Raw genomic sequence first — 16,385 nt, forward strand, 5'->3', positions numbered from 1 at the left:
AAATATCTATATCTATATGGAAATTGTACCTATATGGGAATATTTGTACATGTACAGCAAATTACAGGTTTTTAAAATCTTTTGCAAATGTTTTTAAACTGAAATATCACATTTACATAAGTATTCAGACACTTTACTCAAAACTTTGTTGAAGCACCTTTGGCAGCGATTTCAGCCTCAATTCGTCTGGGGTATGATGCTACAAGCTTGGCACACCTGTACTTGGGGATTTTCTCCCGCTCTTCTCTGCAGATCCTATCAAGCTCTGTCAGGTTGGATGGGGAGTGTCGCTGCACAGCTATTTTCAGGTCTCTCCAGAGATGTTTGATCGGGTTCAAGTCTGGACTCTGTCTGGGCCACTCAAGAACATTCAGAGACTTGTCCTTAAGCCACTCCGGTATTGTCTTCGCTGTGTGCTTAGGGTCGTTGTCCTGTTGGAAGGTAAACTGTCGCCCAGTCTGAGGTCCTGAGCACTCTGGAGCAGGTTTTCATCAAGGATCACTCTGTACTTTGCTCCGTTCATCCTGACTAGTCCCTTCCGCTGAAAAACATCCCTACAGCATGATGCTACCACCACCATGTTTCACCATAAGGATGTTGCCAGGTTTCCTCCAGTTCAATCTTGGTTTTATCAGACCAGAGAATCTTGTATCTCATGGTCTGAGACTCTAGATGCCTTTTGCAAACTCCAAGCGGGCTGAGGAGTGGCTTCCAAATGGCCACCCTACCATAAAGGCCTGATTGCGGGAGTGCTGCAGAGATGGTTTCCTTCTGGAAGGTTCTACCAATCTCCACAGAGGAAATCTGGAGCTCTGTCAGAGTGACCATTGTGTACTTGGTAACCTCCCTGACCTAGGACCTTCTTCCCCGAATGCTCAGTTTGGCCAGGGGGCCAGCACCAGGAAGAGTCTTGCTGGTTTGCCAGGCATAATGGGACCCATGTCATCCAAAACGTTGATTCAAGTTTGAAAAAAATAATCTGGATGCACCTGGATGATCATCAAGACTTTTGGAAGAATGTTCTATGGACAGATGATTCAAAAGTATACCTTTTTGGATGAGATGGGTCCCATTATGCCTGGCGAAAAACAAACACTGCATTCCACAGTAAGAACCTCATACCAATGGTCAAGCATGGTAGTGGTAGTGTGATGGTTTGAGGATGCTTTGGTGCCTCAGGATCTGGACGACTTGCCTTAGTAGAAGGAACCATGAATTCTGCTCTGTATCAGATAATTCTACAGGAGAATGTCAGGGCAACTGGCTGTGAGCTGAAGCTGAAGCGCAGATGAGTCATGCAGCAAGACAATGATGCAGAACACAATCTGATGTTTTGGAATGGCCTAGTCAAAGTCCAGACCTAATCCCAATTGAGATGCTGTGGCAGGACTGGAAACGAGCAGTTCATGCTTGAAACCCCAAAAAGTACCTGAGTTTAAAGCAGGTCTGCATGGAAGAGTGGGCCAAAATTCCTCCACAATGAGGTGAGAGACTGATTGCATTTGGTTGCAGTCATTGCAGCTAAAGGTGGCATAATCAGGTATTGGGTGTAAAGGAGCAATTACTTTTGCATACAGAGGAATTGGGTGTAGCATAACTTTTTTAATTAAATAAATAAAATAAGTATCAATTTATTTTGTTATTTGTAAACGCAGGCTCCCTTTTTCTAAAATTGGGTTTTGGTTGAAGATCTGATAACATTCAGTATCAAAACTATGCAGAAATATAGAAAGTCAGAAAAGTGGCAAATACTTTTCCAAGGCGCTGTAAGTGTTTTCTTGACAGGTTCAATGCGGACAGTGTCTTATGAGCCCACGTTGCCTCAGCCACTGTAGATAGATCATGAGTTTCAACAGGGTCAGAAAACCGGCCTCATTGGCCATGTACCATCCAGCCTCCTCCCAGGACCCGTATAGTACAGACAGAGTTGATAAGATTTACAGTAAACCATAATCAACTTGTGTCAACAAAAAACACAGTGGGAAAAATGTGCGTGGGCAAAACAGGGCGTGGGTAGTTGGGTAGGTGTGTGTGAGTGTGTTCTGGTGACAGGTAGGGTGGATAGGTACATTTGCATCACCTGACTCCAGGTGATCCTGAATAAATATTTGCTGACTGAGGAGACTGTGACTGATCAGTATCGACATTTTCGGATTTACCAAGAAGTCTGGACGGTCATTTGGTTAATAGGAAATTGTCCTGTTCATTTCTGATCCGAGGTGTTTGATAAGAGGCAGAACTATGGAGTATCCTCTGGTGTGGGTTCTCATCCTGGTGCTGCTCAACTTCACTACAGGTAAATAGGACAAAACGCTCATTCTGGAAGTAAATTGATGCCTATTTGTGCTATAACGCTTTGTTAAATAAGTAACAGGTTGTTCAAATGTCTCTGTTTGGTTGATGCACTTCAGTCAAACAGTATCAATTCAGAAAAGTTAAGATTTCTATTTCTATCTGACATTGACAACAATGTCTAGAGTAGACATTAGAAATAGATAGGTCATGTTGTAAATGGACTAATCGTAAACAAAAGCTTATATTTCTGTTAAAGTGCCAGAGTCTAAAGATTTGATTCATCTCAATTAAAATATTTGAAAGAACTTTACAGAGTTTTGTACTGATTAATAATATCTCAAAACATGAACTAAACTCATCAATCCATCTTCTTCTAGATGTCTCTGGCCAGGTGGTGGTTCCCTCGATGAACCCCTTAGCTGTGGGCAGTAATGTCACCCTGAACCTAGTTCCTCAAAGCCCCATCAACATAGGGACCTGGTCATATGAAACTACAATCATCGTACTTTTCTATCCTGGTGGCAGTAGTGTGAGTACAAGTTATCAAAGCAGAGTCTCATTCAGCCGTTCCTCCTCAGAGCTGTCCATAAGCTCTCTCCAACTCAACGACTCAGGACGATATACCGTGCAGGGAATGGAGCCAGTCCTGAAAGCTGTGGTGACTTTGTCTGTCCAGGGTAAGGAACTGACCTCTGCCTGTCTGTTTATCTTTCTATGATTGTAGACTCTCACTCACTGGCGCACACGGTCACTTCCTCGCAAATATGCTCACCCGCACACTTACTTACCCATTCACAGACCTTCTTCCAAGCAGGTTCACATGAAAACATGCTCACCCGCACACTTACTTACCCATTCACAGACCTTCTTCCAAGCAGGTTCACATGAAAACATGCTCACCCGCACACTTACTTATTTTCCTGACATGGAAAGCTAACACTTAAACGTGTCAATGTTTTCTGAACCTATAGTGAAGTTGGCCTACATAATTCCTTTGAAAAGAATAAACCTGAACAAATCACAGAGCAAACTGTTCTTTTCAAGACATACACATTACTTTTTATGTGTGTGCAAAGAGACTAAGGGCTCTACAAGGCTCAATCCTGAGACCTGGTCTCTATGATAAGTAAACAAAATAGCATATTTAGATTGATTTCCAAAGCAAGTTTTACAGTATGAAACGAATATCAACTACATGGTTGTAATTCAGTAAGACACAAAAAAAACTTTCTTGAAACACATCCACCTAATCTTGACTGCCATCGACTCTCTCACCCACAGAGCCCATTTCAAACGTGACTCTAAGGGCCAACGCCACTGATCTAGTGGAATTGAACGACACTGCCATTTTCACCTGCTCTGTCTCGTCTGGCACCTCCCTCTCCTACCGCTGGCTGAATGGCAGCTCAGAAGTCACAGCCAGTGACAGAGTTCGGCTTGGTGGTGGGAACAGCACTCTCACCATAATCAGTGTGACACGATATGATGAAGGGCCGTTCAGATGTGAGGTCATCAATGGAATCAGCAATGGCACCAGCCAGCCCATTGGCCTCAATGTTAGATGTGAGTATCAGAGTATGCAGTACACTGTACATGAATCATACACAACAGACATGGATTGTACCTTATCATTGACAGACAGCATTCCATGCAATGATGTAATATGCCTATTTTCATCCCAAACCATTCCTCTGTGATCACATGATCCAGGTCATTATTTGCATGGATCATTCGTACACTGTGTTTAGTTCCTCAGCATGCACAATAGAGCAGGACGGAAACATATTCTAGGTAATGTTTACCCAACACTTCATTTGTATTTGTTCCTCCCATAGATGGCCCAAGTAACCTCACCATGATGGTAGTTCCTGAGATGACCATAGGACATACAGCCTACAAGACGGGCTCTGACATCACTCTGTCCTGCTCCGCTCAGTCCAAACCCGCTGTGTCCTACAAGTGGAGGTTTAATGGGACGTTCCTCAACGAGCAAAGCCCACAGCTCAGCCTGCAGAACACCAGAGAGAACCAGACAGGAAGTTACGCCTGCTTAGCTTACAACAATGTCACACTCCGATACGCCACCACGAGCACAATGATAAAGATTGTGGGTGAGGCAACATTCATTGTTATGAAATGTCGTATAGTTGGTAGTGAATATTAGATTATTGATGGTTATGAATACAATGTTATATCACAGTATTTGTTTTACCACCGATCGAGTGAAGTACTCTTCCTCTTCTTTTGACCATAGAGCCGATATCAGCGGTGTCGTTGAACCGTGATGGGAAGCCACCGATACTGGATCAGTCGTTCACTCTGCGGTGTGAGGTGACTGGACCTGTAGACTACATTCACTGGTTGATGAATGGCCAGCTCATCTCCCTAAACAACAGAACATTCTTCTCTACGGGCAACAAGACAATGGTTATCAATCCAATCCAGTTGTCTGACAATGGAGAATATCTCTGTGAGGCCTTTAATGCTGTCAGCAACCTGACCAGCATGACTTACAAGCTTGTGGTAAACTGTGAGTATTACAAGAGCTAGTCATCTTTGTCTGATAAAATCAATTCAGTGGCCTTGTAGTTAAGAGCGTCCGCCCTGAGATTAGAAGGTTGGGAGCTTGAAGTGGTGTAAAGTCCTTAAGTAAAATACTTTAAAGTACTACTTAAGTCGTTTTTTGGGGTATCTGTACTTTACTTAACTATTTATATTTTGGACAACCTTTACTCCACCACATTCCCAAATAAAATGATGTACTTTTTACTCCTTACATTTTCCCTGACCCCAAGAGAACTTGTTACATTCTGAATGCTTAGCAGGACAGAAAAATAGTCCAATTATCAAGAGAACATGCCTGGTCATCCCTACTGCCTCTGATTAGGCGGACTCACTAAACACAGATGCCTGGTCATCCCTACTGTCTCTGATTGACTCACTAAACACAGATGCCTGGTCATCCCTACTGTCTCTAATTGACTCACTAAACACAGATGCCTGGTCATCCCTACTGTCTCTGATTGACTCACTAAACACAGATGCCTGGTCATCCCTACTGCCTCTGATTAGGCGGACTCACTAAACACAGATGCCTGGTCATCCCTACTGTCTCTGATTGACTCACTAAACACAGATGCCTGGTCATCCCTACTGCCTCTGATTAGACTCACTAAACACAGATGCCTGGTCATCCCTACTGTCTCTGATTAGACTCACTAAACACAGATGCCTGGTCATCCCTACTGTCTCTGATTAGACTCACTAAACACAGATGCCTGGTCATCCCTACTGTCTCTGATTGACTCACTAAACACAGATGCCTGGTCATCCCTACTGTCTCTGATTGACTCACTAAACACAGATGCCTGGTCATCCCTACTGTCTCTGATTGACTCACTAAACACAGATGCCTGGTCATCCCTACTGTCTCTGATTGACTCACTAAACACAGATGCCTGGTCATCCCTACTGCCTCTGATTAGACTCACTAAACACAGATGCCTGGTCATCCCTACTGTCTCTGATTGACTCACTAAACACATATGCCTGGTCATCCCTACTGTCTCTGATTGACTCACTAAACACAGATGCCTGGTCATCCCTACTGCCTCTGATTAGACTCACTAAACACAGATGCCTGGTCATCCCTACTGTCTCTGATTGACTCACTAAACACAGATGCCTGGTCATCCCTACTGTCTCTGATTAGACTCACTAAACACATATGCCTGGTCATCCCTACTGTCTCTGATTGACTCACTAAACACAGATGCCTGGTCATCCCTACTGCCTCTGATTAGACTCACTAAACACAGATGCCTGGTCATCCCTACTGTCTCTGATTGACTCACTAAACACAGATGCCTGGTCATCCCTACTGTCTCTGATTAGACTCACTAAACACATATGCCTGGTCATCCCTACTGTCTCTGATTGACTCACTAAACACAGATGCCTGGTCATCCCTACTGTCTCTGATTGACTCACTAAACATAGATGCTTGGTTTGTATATGATGTTTGAGTGTTTCCCTGGCTATCCGTACATTTTAAAAACAAGCATATGATGCAGTCAAATTTGTTTAATATAAGGAAAATGAAATGATTTATACTTTAACTTTACTTTTGTTACTTAAGTATATTTTAGGAATGACATTTACTTTGATACTTAAGTAGATTTTTACTGGGTGACTTTCACTTTTACTTGAGTCTTTTTTATGAAGGTATCTTTACTTTAACTCAAGTATGACAATTGGGTACTTTTTCCACCCCTGGGAGCTTGATCCCTGGATGAGTCATACCAGCGACTGTAAAAATGTGATCCAATGTGTCTTTACTTGGCGCTCATCATTAAGGAGATAGATTGGGGCGTAAAGGGCCTGTGATAGACTAGTGTTCTGTCCAGGGAATGTACTTACACACCAAGCTGCAACACGCTACAGAAATAGGAGATAGGCTCTGCTCCTATGAGCTCCTGCTCCTATGAACTCCTGCTCCTATGAGCTGTTCCAACTTGTACAAGCCAAGGATTGTGGAAGACTACTTATTTACTAAACTTTGTCAAAATAGTAAAACCATAAAATTAACCATACTGTCTTGTGTTTATTAATAGTTGGACCAGAGAGACCTGCTGTAACTAGTCCGGATATAGCAATGACAGGACACAGCGTGACCTTCAACTGCTCAGCCTCCTCTCAGCCTCCCAGTCAGTTCAGTTGGATCTTCAATGACTCCCAGGTGGGGGCTGGCTCAGTGTATGAGACTGGCGCACTGATCTTAGCCAATAATGGAGAGTACACCTGTGTGGCCTTCAACAACATCACTGGCAGAAACAGAACTGTCTCCAAGATGCTCACCATCATTGGTAAGACAGAAGAGTCATCCAAACTGTTTAACTTGTACATGTAGATATCGGCCATTCAACAAACAGTGATTGTGATTGTAGTCAATATTCTTGTGACACTGACATTTTCTTCACAGAACCTGTGACCATGACCATGGTGAAAGTCATTGGAGCCCAGCCAATACTGAACGAGAGATTCTCTCTGACCTGTGGCACCGCTGGAACGGTTTACTCCATTCAGTGGATGAGGAACGGCTGGCCTCTGTATGCTGACAACAGAACAGACTTCTCTATGAACAACAATACACTGACATTCAACTCATTACAGCATTCTGACAACGGAGACTATCAGTGTTCTGCCTCCAATCCCCTCAGCAACATGACCAGCCCAGAATACAGACTGATCGTCAACTGTGAGTAGTTATTATTGCCCAAAACCTAACTTGTCTGCAAATTAAATTCTAAATGTGACCTATAATGAGGGCAAGATGGAATTTATAGTAATGTAGTTGGGGTAAGTTTGGATCTGACTTCTGACACCAATGTAATAAAGTCAAGGGGATGGTTGGGTATTGCTGGGGTCAAACCAAGCCAATGCACTAATGGCAGTTCCAATTGCTAATATAATACTTCTATCTTCATTATCTTGTGTTTCCCAGATGGTCCAGAGAGACCTGTTATTATGAGTCCGGATATAGCAATGACAGGATACATCGTGACCTTCAACTGCTCAGCCTCCTCTCAGCCTCCCAGCCAGTTTAGCTGGTTCTTCAATGACTCTCAGCTGGAGACTGGCTCAGTGTATGAGACTGGTCCACTGACCTTAGCCAGTCAAGGGGAGTACACCTGTGTGGCCTTTAACAATGTCACTGTCAGAAACAGCACTGTCTCCAAGATGCTCACCGTCATTGGTGAGTCAGTAACTGCTAATTAAAATCAAGGGACTAAAACTTCCTTTACTTCGTTTGTGTTCATTTGGTTTTAGACAGTATATGTGCTGTTGAACCTACAGTATAATTAGATGGAAGTTGAGATATAAAGTGCTGAAAAAACATTTGATGTAATTTCCACAGCACCTGTGACCATGACCATGGTGAAAGTCATTGGAGCCCAGCCAATACTGAACGAGAGATTCTCTCTGACCTGTCTCACCGCTGGAACGGTTTACTCCATTCAGTGGATGAGGAACGGCTGGGATCTGTATGCTGACAACAGAACAGACTTCTCTATGAACAACAATACACTGACATTCAACTCATTACAGCATTCTGACAACGGAGACTATCAGTGTTCTGCTTCTAACCCCCTTAGTAACATGACCAGCCCAAACTATAGACTGATCGTGAACTGTGAGTACACTCTTAGAAAAATGGGTTCCAAAAGGGTTTTGCTGCTGTCCCCATAGGAGAACCCTTTTTGGTTCCAGGTAGAACTCTTTTTGGTTCCATGTATAACCCTCTGTGGAAAGGATTCAATATGGAAGCCAAAACGGTTCTACCTGGAACCAAAAGGGGTTTTTCAAAGGGTTATTCTGTGGGGACAGCCAAAGAACACTTTTTTGGTTGTAGATAGCACCTTTTTTTCCAAGAGCGCAGTTAACAAGTGCTATAAAGTTCAACTTTAACCCCACGGCTTAAGGTGGAATCTTTGAGAATAAATATTGAATAAATATTGTAGTAAAGTCAATGTAAATGTTTAGATCACACCTCTAACATCATTAAAATATTTTGATGATCCTTGACCTTCTGGCCAATAATCTCTATTGAGTGGAATTCAGATGTTTGGTCTAGCTGATTGTCTTTTGTATTATAGATGGACCAGAGATGCCTGTTATAACGGGACCAGCATTAGGAGAAACAGGACACAACTTGACCTTAAACTGCCTGGCCTCCTCTCAGCCTCTCAGCCAGTTCAGCTGGTTCTTCAATGGCTCCCATGTGGCGACTGGCTCAGTGTATGAGACGGGCCCTCTGACTTTAGCCAGTCAAGGGGAGTACACCTGTGTGGCCTTCAACAATGTCACTGTCAGAAACAGCACTGTCTCCAAGATGCTCACCATCATTGGTGAGTCAGTAACTGCTACTTAAAATCAAGGGACTAAAACTTCCTTTACTTCGTTTGTGTTCATTTGGTTTTAGACAGTATATGTGCTGTTGAACCTACAGTATAATTAGATGGAAGTTGAGATATAAAGTGCTGAAAAAACATTTGATGTCATTTCCACAGCACCTGTGACCATGACCATGGTGAAAGTCATTGGAGCCCAGCCAATACTGAACGAGAGATTCTCTCTGACCTGTGGCACCGCTGGAACGGTTTACTCCATTCAGTGGATGAGGAACGGCTGGCCTCTGTATGCTGACAACAGAACAGACTTCTCTATGAACAACAATACACTGACATTCAACTCATTACAGCATTCTGACAACGGAGACTATCAGTGTTCTGCTTCTAACCCCCTTAGTAACATGACCAGCCCAAACTATAGACTGATCGTGAACTGTGAGTACACTCTTAGAAAAATGGGTTCCAAAAGGGTTTTGCTGCTGTCCCCATAGGAGAACCCTTTTTGGTTCCAGGTAGAACTCTTTTTGGTTCCATGTATAACCCTCTGTGGAAAGGATTCAATATGGAAGCCAAAACGGTTCTACCTGGAACCAAAAGGGGTTTTTCAAAGGGTTATTCTGTGGGGACAGCCAAAGAACACTTTTTTGGTTGTAGATAGCACCTTTTTTTCCAAGAGCGCAGTTAACAAGTGCTATAAAGTTCAACTTTAACCCCACGGCTTAAGGTGGAATCTTTGAGAATAAATATTGAATAAATATTGTAGTAAAGTCAATGTAAATGTTTAGATCACACTTCTAACATCATTAAAATATTTTGATGATCCTTGACCTTCTGGCCAATAATCTCTATTGAGTGGAATTCAGATGTTTGGTCTAGCTGATTGTCTTTTGTATTATAGATGGACCAGAGATGCCTGTTATAACGGGACCAGCATTAGGAGAAACAGGACACAACTTGACCTTAAACTGCCTGGCCTCCTCTCAGCCTCTCAGCCAGTTCAGCTGGTTCTTCAATGGCTCCCATGTGGCGACTGGCTCAGTGTATGAGACGGGCCCTCTGACTTTAGCCAGTCAAGGGGAATACACCTGTGTGGCCTTCAACAACATTACTGGCAGAAACAGCAATGCTTCCAAGATGCTCACCGTCATTGGTAAGTCAGACTTCAGATTCTTGGCTTTGTTGTGTTCATTGATTTTGGCTGCAATGACAACAAGCTCAGTCCGATGATGCTGTGACACACCGCCCCAGACCTACCCAAAAATCGATCCAGAGTACAGGCCATGTTGTAACGCTCATTCCTTCGACAATAAACGCGAAATCCGAACATCACCCTTAGTGAGACAAAACCGCTACTCGTCAGTGAAGAGCACTTTTTGCCAGTCCTGTGTGGTCCAGCGACGGTGGGTTTGTGGTCATAGGCGACGTTGTTGCCGGTGATGTCTGGTGAGGATCTGCCTTACAACAGGCCTACAAGCCCTCAGTCCAGCCTCTCTCAGCCTATTGTGGACAGTCTGAGCACTGATGGAGGGATTGTTCCTTCCTGGTGTAACTCGGGCAGTTGTTTTTGCCATCCTGTACCTGTCCCGCAGAAGTGATGTTCGGATGTACCGATCCTGTGCTGGTGTTGTTACACGTGCTCTGTCACTGCGAGGTCGATCAGCTGTCCGTCCTGTCTCCCTGTAGCGCTGTCTTAGGCGTCTCACAGTACAGACATTGCAATGTATTGCCCTGGCCACCTCTGCAGTCCTCATGCCTCCTTGCAGCATGCCAAAGGCACATTCACGCAGATGAGCATCTTTCTTTGGTGTTTTTCAGAGTCAGTATAAAGGCCTCTTTTAGTGTCCTAAGTTTTCACAACTGTGACCTTAATTGCCTACTGTCTGTAAGCTGTTAGTGTCTTAACAACCATTCCACGGGTGCATGTTCTTTAATTGTTCATGGTTCATTGAACAAGCACGAGAAACAGTGTTTAACCCCTTTCAATGAAGATCTGTGAAGTTATTTGGATTTTACTAATTATCTTTGAAAGACAGGGTTCTTGAAAAAGGGATGTTTACACACACACACACACACACACACACACACACACACATACATATACAGTGCCTTGCGAAAGTATTCGGCCCCCTTGAACTTTGCGACCTTTTGCCACATTTCAGGCTTCAAACATAAAGATATAAAACTGTATTTTTTTGTGAAGAATCAACAACAAGTGGGACACAATCATGAAGTGGAACGACATTTATTGGATATTTCAAACTTTTTTAACAAATCAAAAACTGAAAAATTGGGCGTGCAAAAGTATTCAGCCCCCTTAAGTTAATACTTTGTAGCGCCACCTTTTGCTGCGATTACAGCTGTAAGTCGCTTGGGGTATGTCTCTATCAGTTTTGCACATCGAGAGACTGACATTTTTTACCATTCCTCCTTGCAAAACAGCTCGAGCTCAGTGAGGTTGGATGGAGAGCATTTGTGAACAGCAGTTTTCAGTTCTTTCCACAGATTCTCAATTGGATTCAGGTCTGGACTTTGACTTGGCCATTCTAACACCTGGATATGTTTATTTTTGAACCATTCCATTGTAGATTTTGCTTTATGTTTTGGATCATTGTCTTGTTGGAAGACAAATCTCCGTCCCAGTCTCATGTCTTTTGCAGACTCCATCAGGTTTTCTTCCAGAATGGTCCTGTATTTGGCTCCATCCATCTTCCCATCAATTTTAACCATCTTCCCTGTCCCTGCGGAAGAAAAGCAGGCCCAAACCATGATGCTGCCACCACCATGTTTGACAGTGGGGATAGTGTGTTCAGCTGTGTTGCTTTTACGCCAAACATAACGTTTTGCATTGTTGCCAAAAAGTTCAATTTTGGTTTCATCTGACCAGAGCACCTTCTTCCACATGTTTGGTGTGTCTCCCAGGTGGCTTGTGGCAAACTTTAAACAACACTTTTTATGGATATCTTTAAGAAATGGCTTTCTTCTTGCCACTCTTCCATAAAGGCCAGATTTGTGCAATATACGACTGATTGTTGTCCTATGGACAGAGTCTCCCACCTCAGCTGTAGATCTCTGCAGTTCATCCAGAGTGATCATGGGCCTCTTGGCTGCATCTCTGATCAGTCTTCTCCTTGTATGAGCTGAAAGTTTAGAGGGACGGCCAGGTCTTGGTAGATTTGCAGTGGTCTGATACTCCTTCCATTTCAATATTATCGCTTGCACAGTGCTCCTTGGGATGTTTAAAGCTTGGGAAATATTTTTGTATCCAAATCCGGCATTAAACTTCTTCACAACAGTATCTCGGACCTGCCTGGTGTGTTCCTTGTTCTTCATGATGCTCTCTGCGCTTTTAACGGACCTCTGAGACTATCACAGTGCAGGTGCATTTATACGGAGACTTGATTACACACAGGTGGATTGTATTTATCATCATTAGTCATTTAGGTCAACATTGGATCATTCAGAGATCCTCACTGAACTTCTGGAGAGAGTTTGCTGCACTGAAAGTAAAGGGGCTGAATAATTTTGCACGCCCAATTTTTCAGTTTTTGATTTGTTAAAAAAGTTTGAAATATCCAATAAATGTCGTTCCACTTCATGATTGTGTCCCACTTGTTGTTGATTCTTCACAAAAAAATACAGTTTTATATCTTTATGTTTGAAGCCTGAAATGTGGCAAAAGGTCGCAAAGTTCAAGGGGGCCGAATACTTTCGCAAGGCACTGTATATATGTTTTATGTATCCAACTATTGCATCGCTGTAACTAACCATTTGATCAAATGACAAATCTTGATACTGTACATAAAGCAATACACTTCCTCTGTCCTCACAGAGGCTATAAAGTCAGTGATGGTGAAACGAAACAAAATTCCAATATCATCTGACAACCTAACCCTGACCTGTGATGTCACCGGGCGCTATGACACCATCTACTGGATGAAGGACAACCTGTCTCTGGTCCTGAACAACACCTTGAACTCTGACATAACCATCTCTAACAACTCTCTGCACTTCAGTCCAGTCAAGGTGTCTAACGATGGAAACTATCAGTGCGTTGCCACCAATCTCTTTGGTCCACACACCAGCCCTAAATACCAGCTACGGGTGAACTGTAAGTTCTGGTGTTTTAGTAATATTTAAAATATAAACGTTTATATAATGTGGAAACAGTCAGAAACCCACCACTGGTATGATGGTTAGTGCTATCTGGGATACCTGGAATGTCCCTAGCCTAAACCCTAACCTTAACTGTTTTAAATTTCAACCTCAATGGGTTGATGTAAGAGTTAGATGTCTCTGTTTAGACTTTTCCATCCCTCTCTCTCTCTCTGTAGATGGCCCCCTGAGTGTGAACATCTCTGGCCCAGTCTCATTGGTGGTTGGTTCAGTAATCACAGTCACGCTGAAGTGTTCTGCTGACTCCCGGCCAACCAGCGATTACGGGTGGATATTCAACAACCAATCAGTGCTAGGGACTGGTCCTTTGATGGCTGTTATCGCCTCCTTGGAGAATGCAGGGGACTACACTTGTGTGGCCAAGAACCCTGTGACCAATATCTCTATGTCCAAGACCATTAGTCTGGATGTCACTGGTAAGTGGGTGGGTTCTTATACTAAGACCTAGGTGGGATATAATGAGTAATTAAATGTCACAAAGTTGTTTTTATTACGTTAATTTGGTTCTAGTTTGCGTACGTGTTTGTGCAAGGATCATGTTCATACATCAGCGAAATTCAAAATCTGAACAGGGTACAGACAGTAATAGAAACAAATACAGTTAAAAAAAAACTTCCTCACTCATTCTCTTTGTCCCCCTCCTCTCCCATTCTCTTTGTCCATCTCCTCTCCCATTCTCTTTGTCCTCCTCCTCTCCCATTCTCTTTGTCCCCCTCTTCTCCCATTCTCTTTGTCCTCCTCCTCTCCCATTATCTTTGTCCCCCTCCTCTCCCATTCTCTTTGTCCCCCTCCTCTCCCATTCTCTTTGTCCTCCTCCTCTCCCATTCTCTTTGTCCCCCTCCTCTCCCAATCTCTTTGTCCTCCTGCTCTCCCATTCTCTTTGTCCTCCTGCTCTCCCATTCTCTTTGTCCATCTCCTCTCCCATTCTCTTTGTCCTCCTCCTCTCCCATTCTCTTTGTCCCCCTCCTCTCCCATTCTCTTTGTCCCCCTCCTCTCCCATTCTCGTTGTCCCCCTCCTCTCCCATTCTCTTTGTCCTCCTCCTCTCCCATTCTCTTTGTCCCCCTCCTCTCCCAATCTCTTTGTCCCCCTCCTCTCCCAATCTCTTTGTCCTCCTGCTCTCCCATTCTCTTTGTCCTCCTCCTCTCCCATTCTCTTTGTCCCCCTCCTCTCCCATTCTCTTTGTCCGCCTCCTCTCCCATTCTCTTTGTCCTCCTCCTCTCCCATTCTCTTTGTCCCCCTCCTCTCCCATTCTCTTTGTCCCCCTCCTCTCCCATTCTCTTTGTTCCCCTTCTCTCCCTTTCTTCTTTCTCTCCCAGGCCACTCGCCTGCCCCTCCATTCCTGTCCAGAGTTGGTCTGATGCTGACGGCCCTGCTAGCCCTCTCTCTCTGCCTCTGATCAACCACTGAGACCACCACAGTAAGCACACTGCATGTCTGTCTGCTGGCTGGGAGCCAATCACTCTCTACCTTCACTGACTCCCCTCACTGAAAAAGGACTGGATAGAAATAAGTGATTTTGTTTATATTGTACTTGCCCCATCTTGCCACCATAGGGCTGGGTTTAGTATGCCCAGCTCCTTTCCAATGCTTTTACATTGTGAGGAGAGAGAACAAGAGGTCAGATGGGAGGGGTCTATCCCCTTAGAATAGAACCCACCTCGACAGTGTGTTTTTGTCAATCATCTCTATAAATAAAAACAAAAATCTTGAAAACTGGTCTTCAACATGATAAATGAAAGGGCAAACATCCACTGCTCAGCAGCACTGCCTAGTTCTGTTTCTAAAAGTTCTTAGATATTTACTGCCCTTGTGACTGTGACTGTTGCCCTGGAGTCCATTCACTGAGTCCCTTTCTGTGTTCTGTGTTTGATCATGTATGTAAACGCTGTTATTTAAGTACAAATTCAGGTTTAATTAACTTGTAAATACCTTAAAGGTAAAAACATTTAAATTGATAGTACAGTTAACTGGTGTTTATGTAAAAAATGACTTGTTTTTGCATAAGCTTGTAGATTCTCGGAGGAGAAGCAGGCTTGTGCTGTTGTCTTATGTTAATATTTCCTCTTCATTAATTATTGTCTTAAATAAAGTGTTGTCTTTTCACACCTGTCCTACTGAATGGTGCAATCTTGGGTGATTTCTTTATCGGCAGAATGGCTGGGAAGAAATGTGGGCACTACTTCACAGGCGCTAGAGGCGCCACCACAGACAGGCTTTCAATCCCGGGCAGTATCACAACCAGCCTGGATCGGGAGTCCTGGATCGGGAGTCCAGTAGGGCGGTGTCCCAGCGTCGACCGGGTTAGGGGAGGGTTTTGCCAGAGGAGGGGGGGGGGGGGGGCTTTACTTGGCTCATCACGCTCTAGCAACTCCTTGTGGCGGGCCGGGTGCCTGCAGTCTGACCTTGGTTGTCAGGTAAACAGTGTTTCCCCCGAGACATTGGTGCGGCTGGCTTCATTGTTGAGCAGGCGGGTGTTAAGAAGTGCGGTCTGGCTGGTCATGTTTCGGAGGACGCATGACTCGACGTTACCCTCCCGAGCCCTTTGGGGAATTGCAGCGTGAGACAAGATCGAAATCGGGTAGAAAAGGGGGTAAAATACAGAAATTATGTGGATCTAATGAAGTAGCCACAGAGGGATTTAGAGTTGCACGATACAAGTAAAAGGAAATATGAAATCTAATGATAAAATGATAAAATAATACATTGGAAATCACTCCACACACATAGTGAAACTTGAAATAAAAAAAATATTTTACAAAGGAGTATAATTATATAATACATTTTTATTACAAAAAACGAGTCATAGTTCTTGAGAGAGCAACATGAGATTACGAAACATGGTTACAAGGTTTATAAAGTAGTTATTAAAGGTCAACTCTTTAAATTGGGATATTCATGAAGTTTTTGCCTTGATCACCCTTTGACCTCTCTACCATTTCCTTGATCTTCTGGCATTTCCAATGATTCTGGAATCCTTTCCTTAGGCACATTGCCACAACTGGATT

At 43.6% G+C, this 16,385-nt stretch overlaps 1 protein-coding gene across 1 annotated transcript; it reads left to right on the forward strand.

The window, feature by feature from the left end:
• The first annotated feature begins 1,782 nt into the window (after positions 1-1,782).
• Positions 1,783-15,499, forward strand: LOC110537581 (hemicentin-1). The gene is made up of 15 exons (XM_036941681.1): positions 1,783-2,296; positions 2,673-2,972; positions 3,577-3,858; positions 4,131-4,406; positions 4,550-4,825; positions 6,909-7,160; positions 7,277-7,552; positions 7,799-8,050; positions 8,213-8,488; positions 8,952-9,203; positions 9,366-9,641; positions 10,105-10,356; positions 13,036-13,314; positions 13,538-13,795; positions 14,697-15,499. Exons 1-15 carry the CDS (start codon positions 2,242-2,244, stop codon positions 14,774-14,776), a joined length of 3,642 nt encoding a protein of 1,213 aa, XP_036797576.1. The 5' UTR covers positions 1,783-2,241; the 3' UTR covers positions 14,777-15,499.
• The last annotated feature ends 886 nt before the right edge of the window (positions 15,500-16,385 follow it).

The sequence above is a fragment of the Oncorhynchus mykiss genome, chromosome 2 (assembly GCF_013265735.2).
Source record: "Oncorhynchus mykiss isolate Arlee chromosome 2, USDA_OmykA_1.1, whole genome shotgun sequence".
Lineage (NCBI taxonomy): Eukaryota > Metazoa > Chordata > Actinopteri > Salmoniformes > Salmonidae > Oncorhynchus > Oncorhynchus mykiss.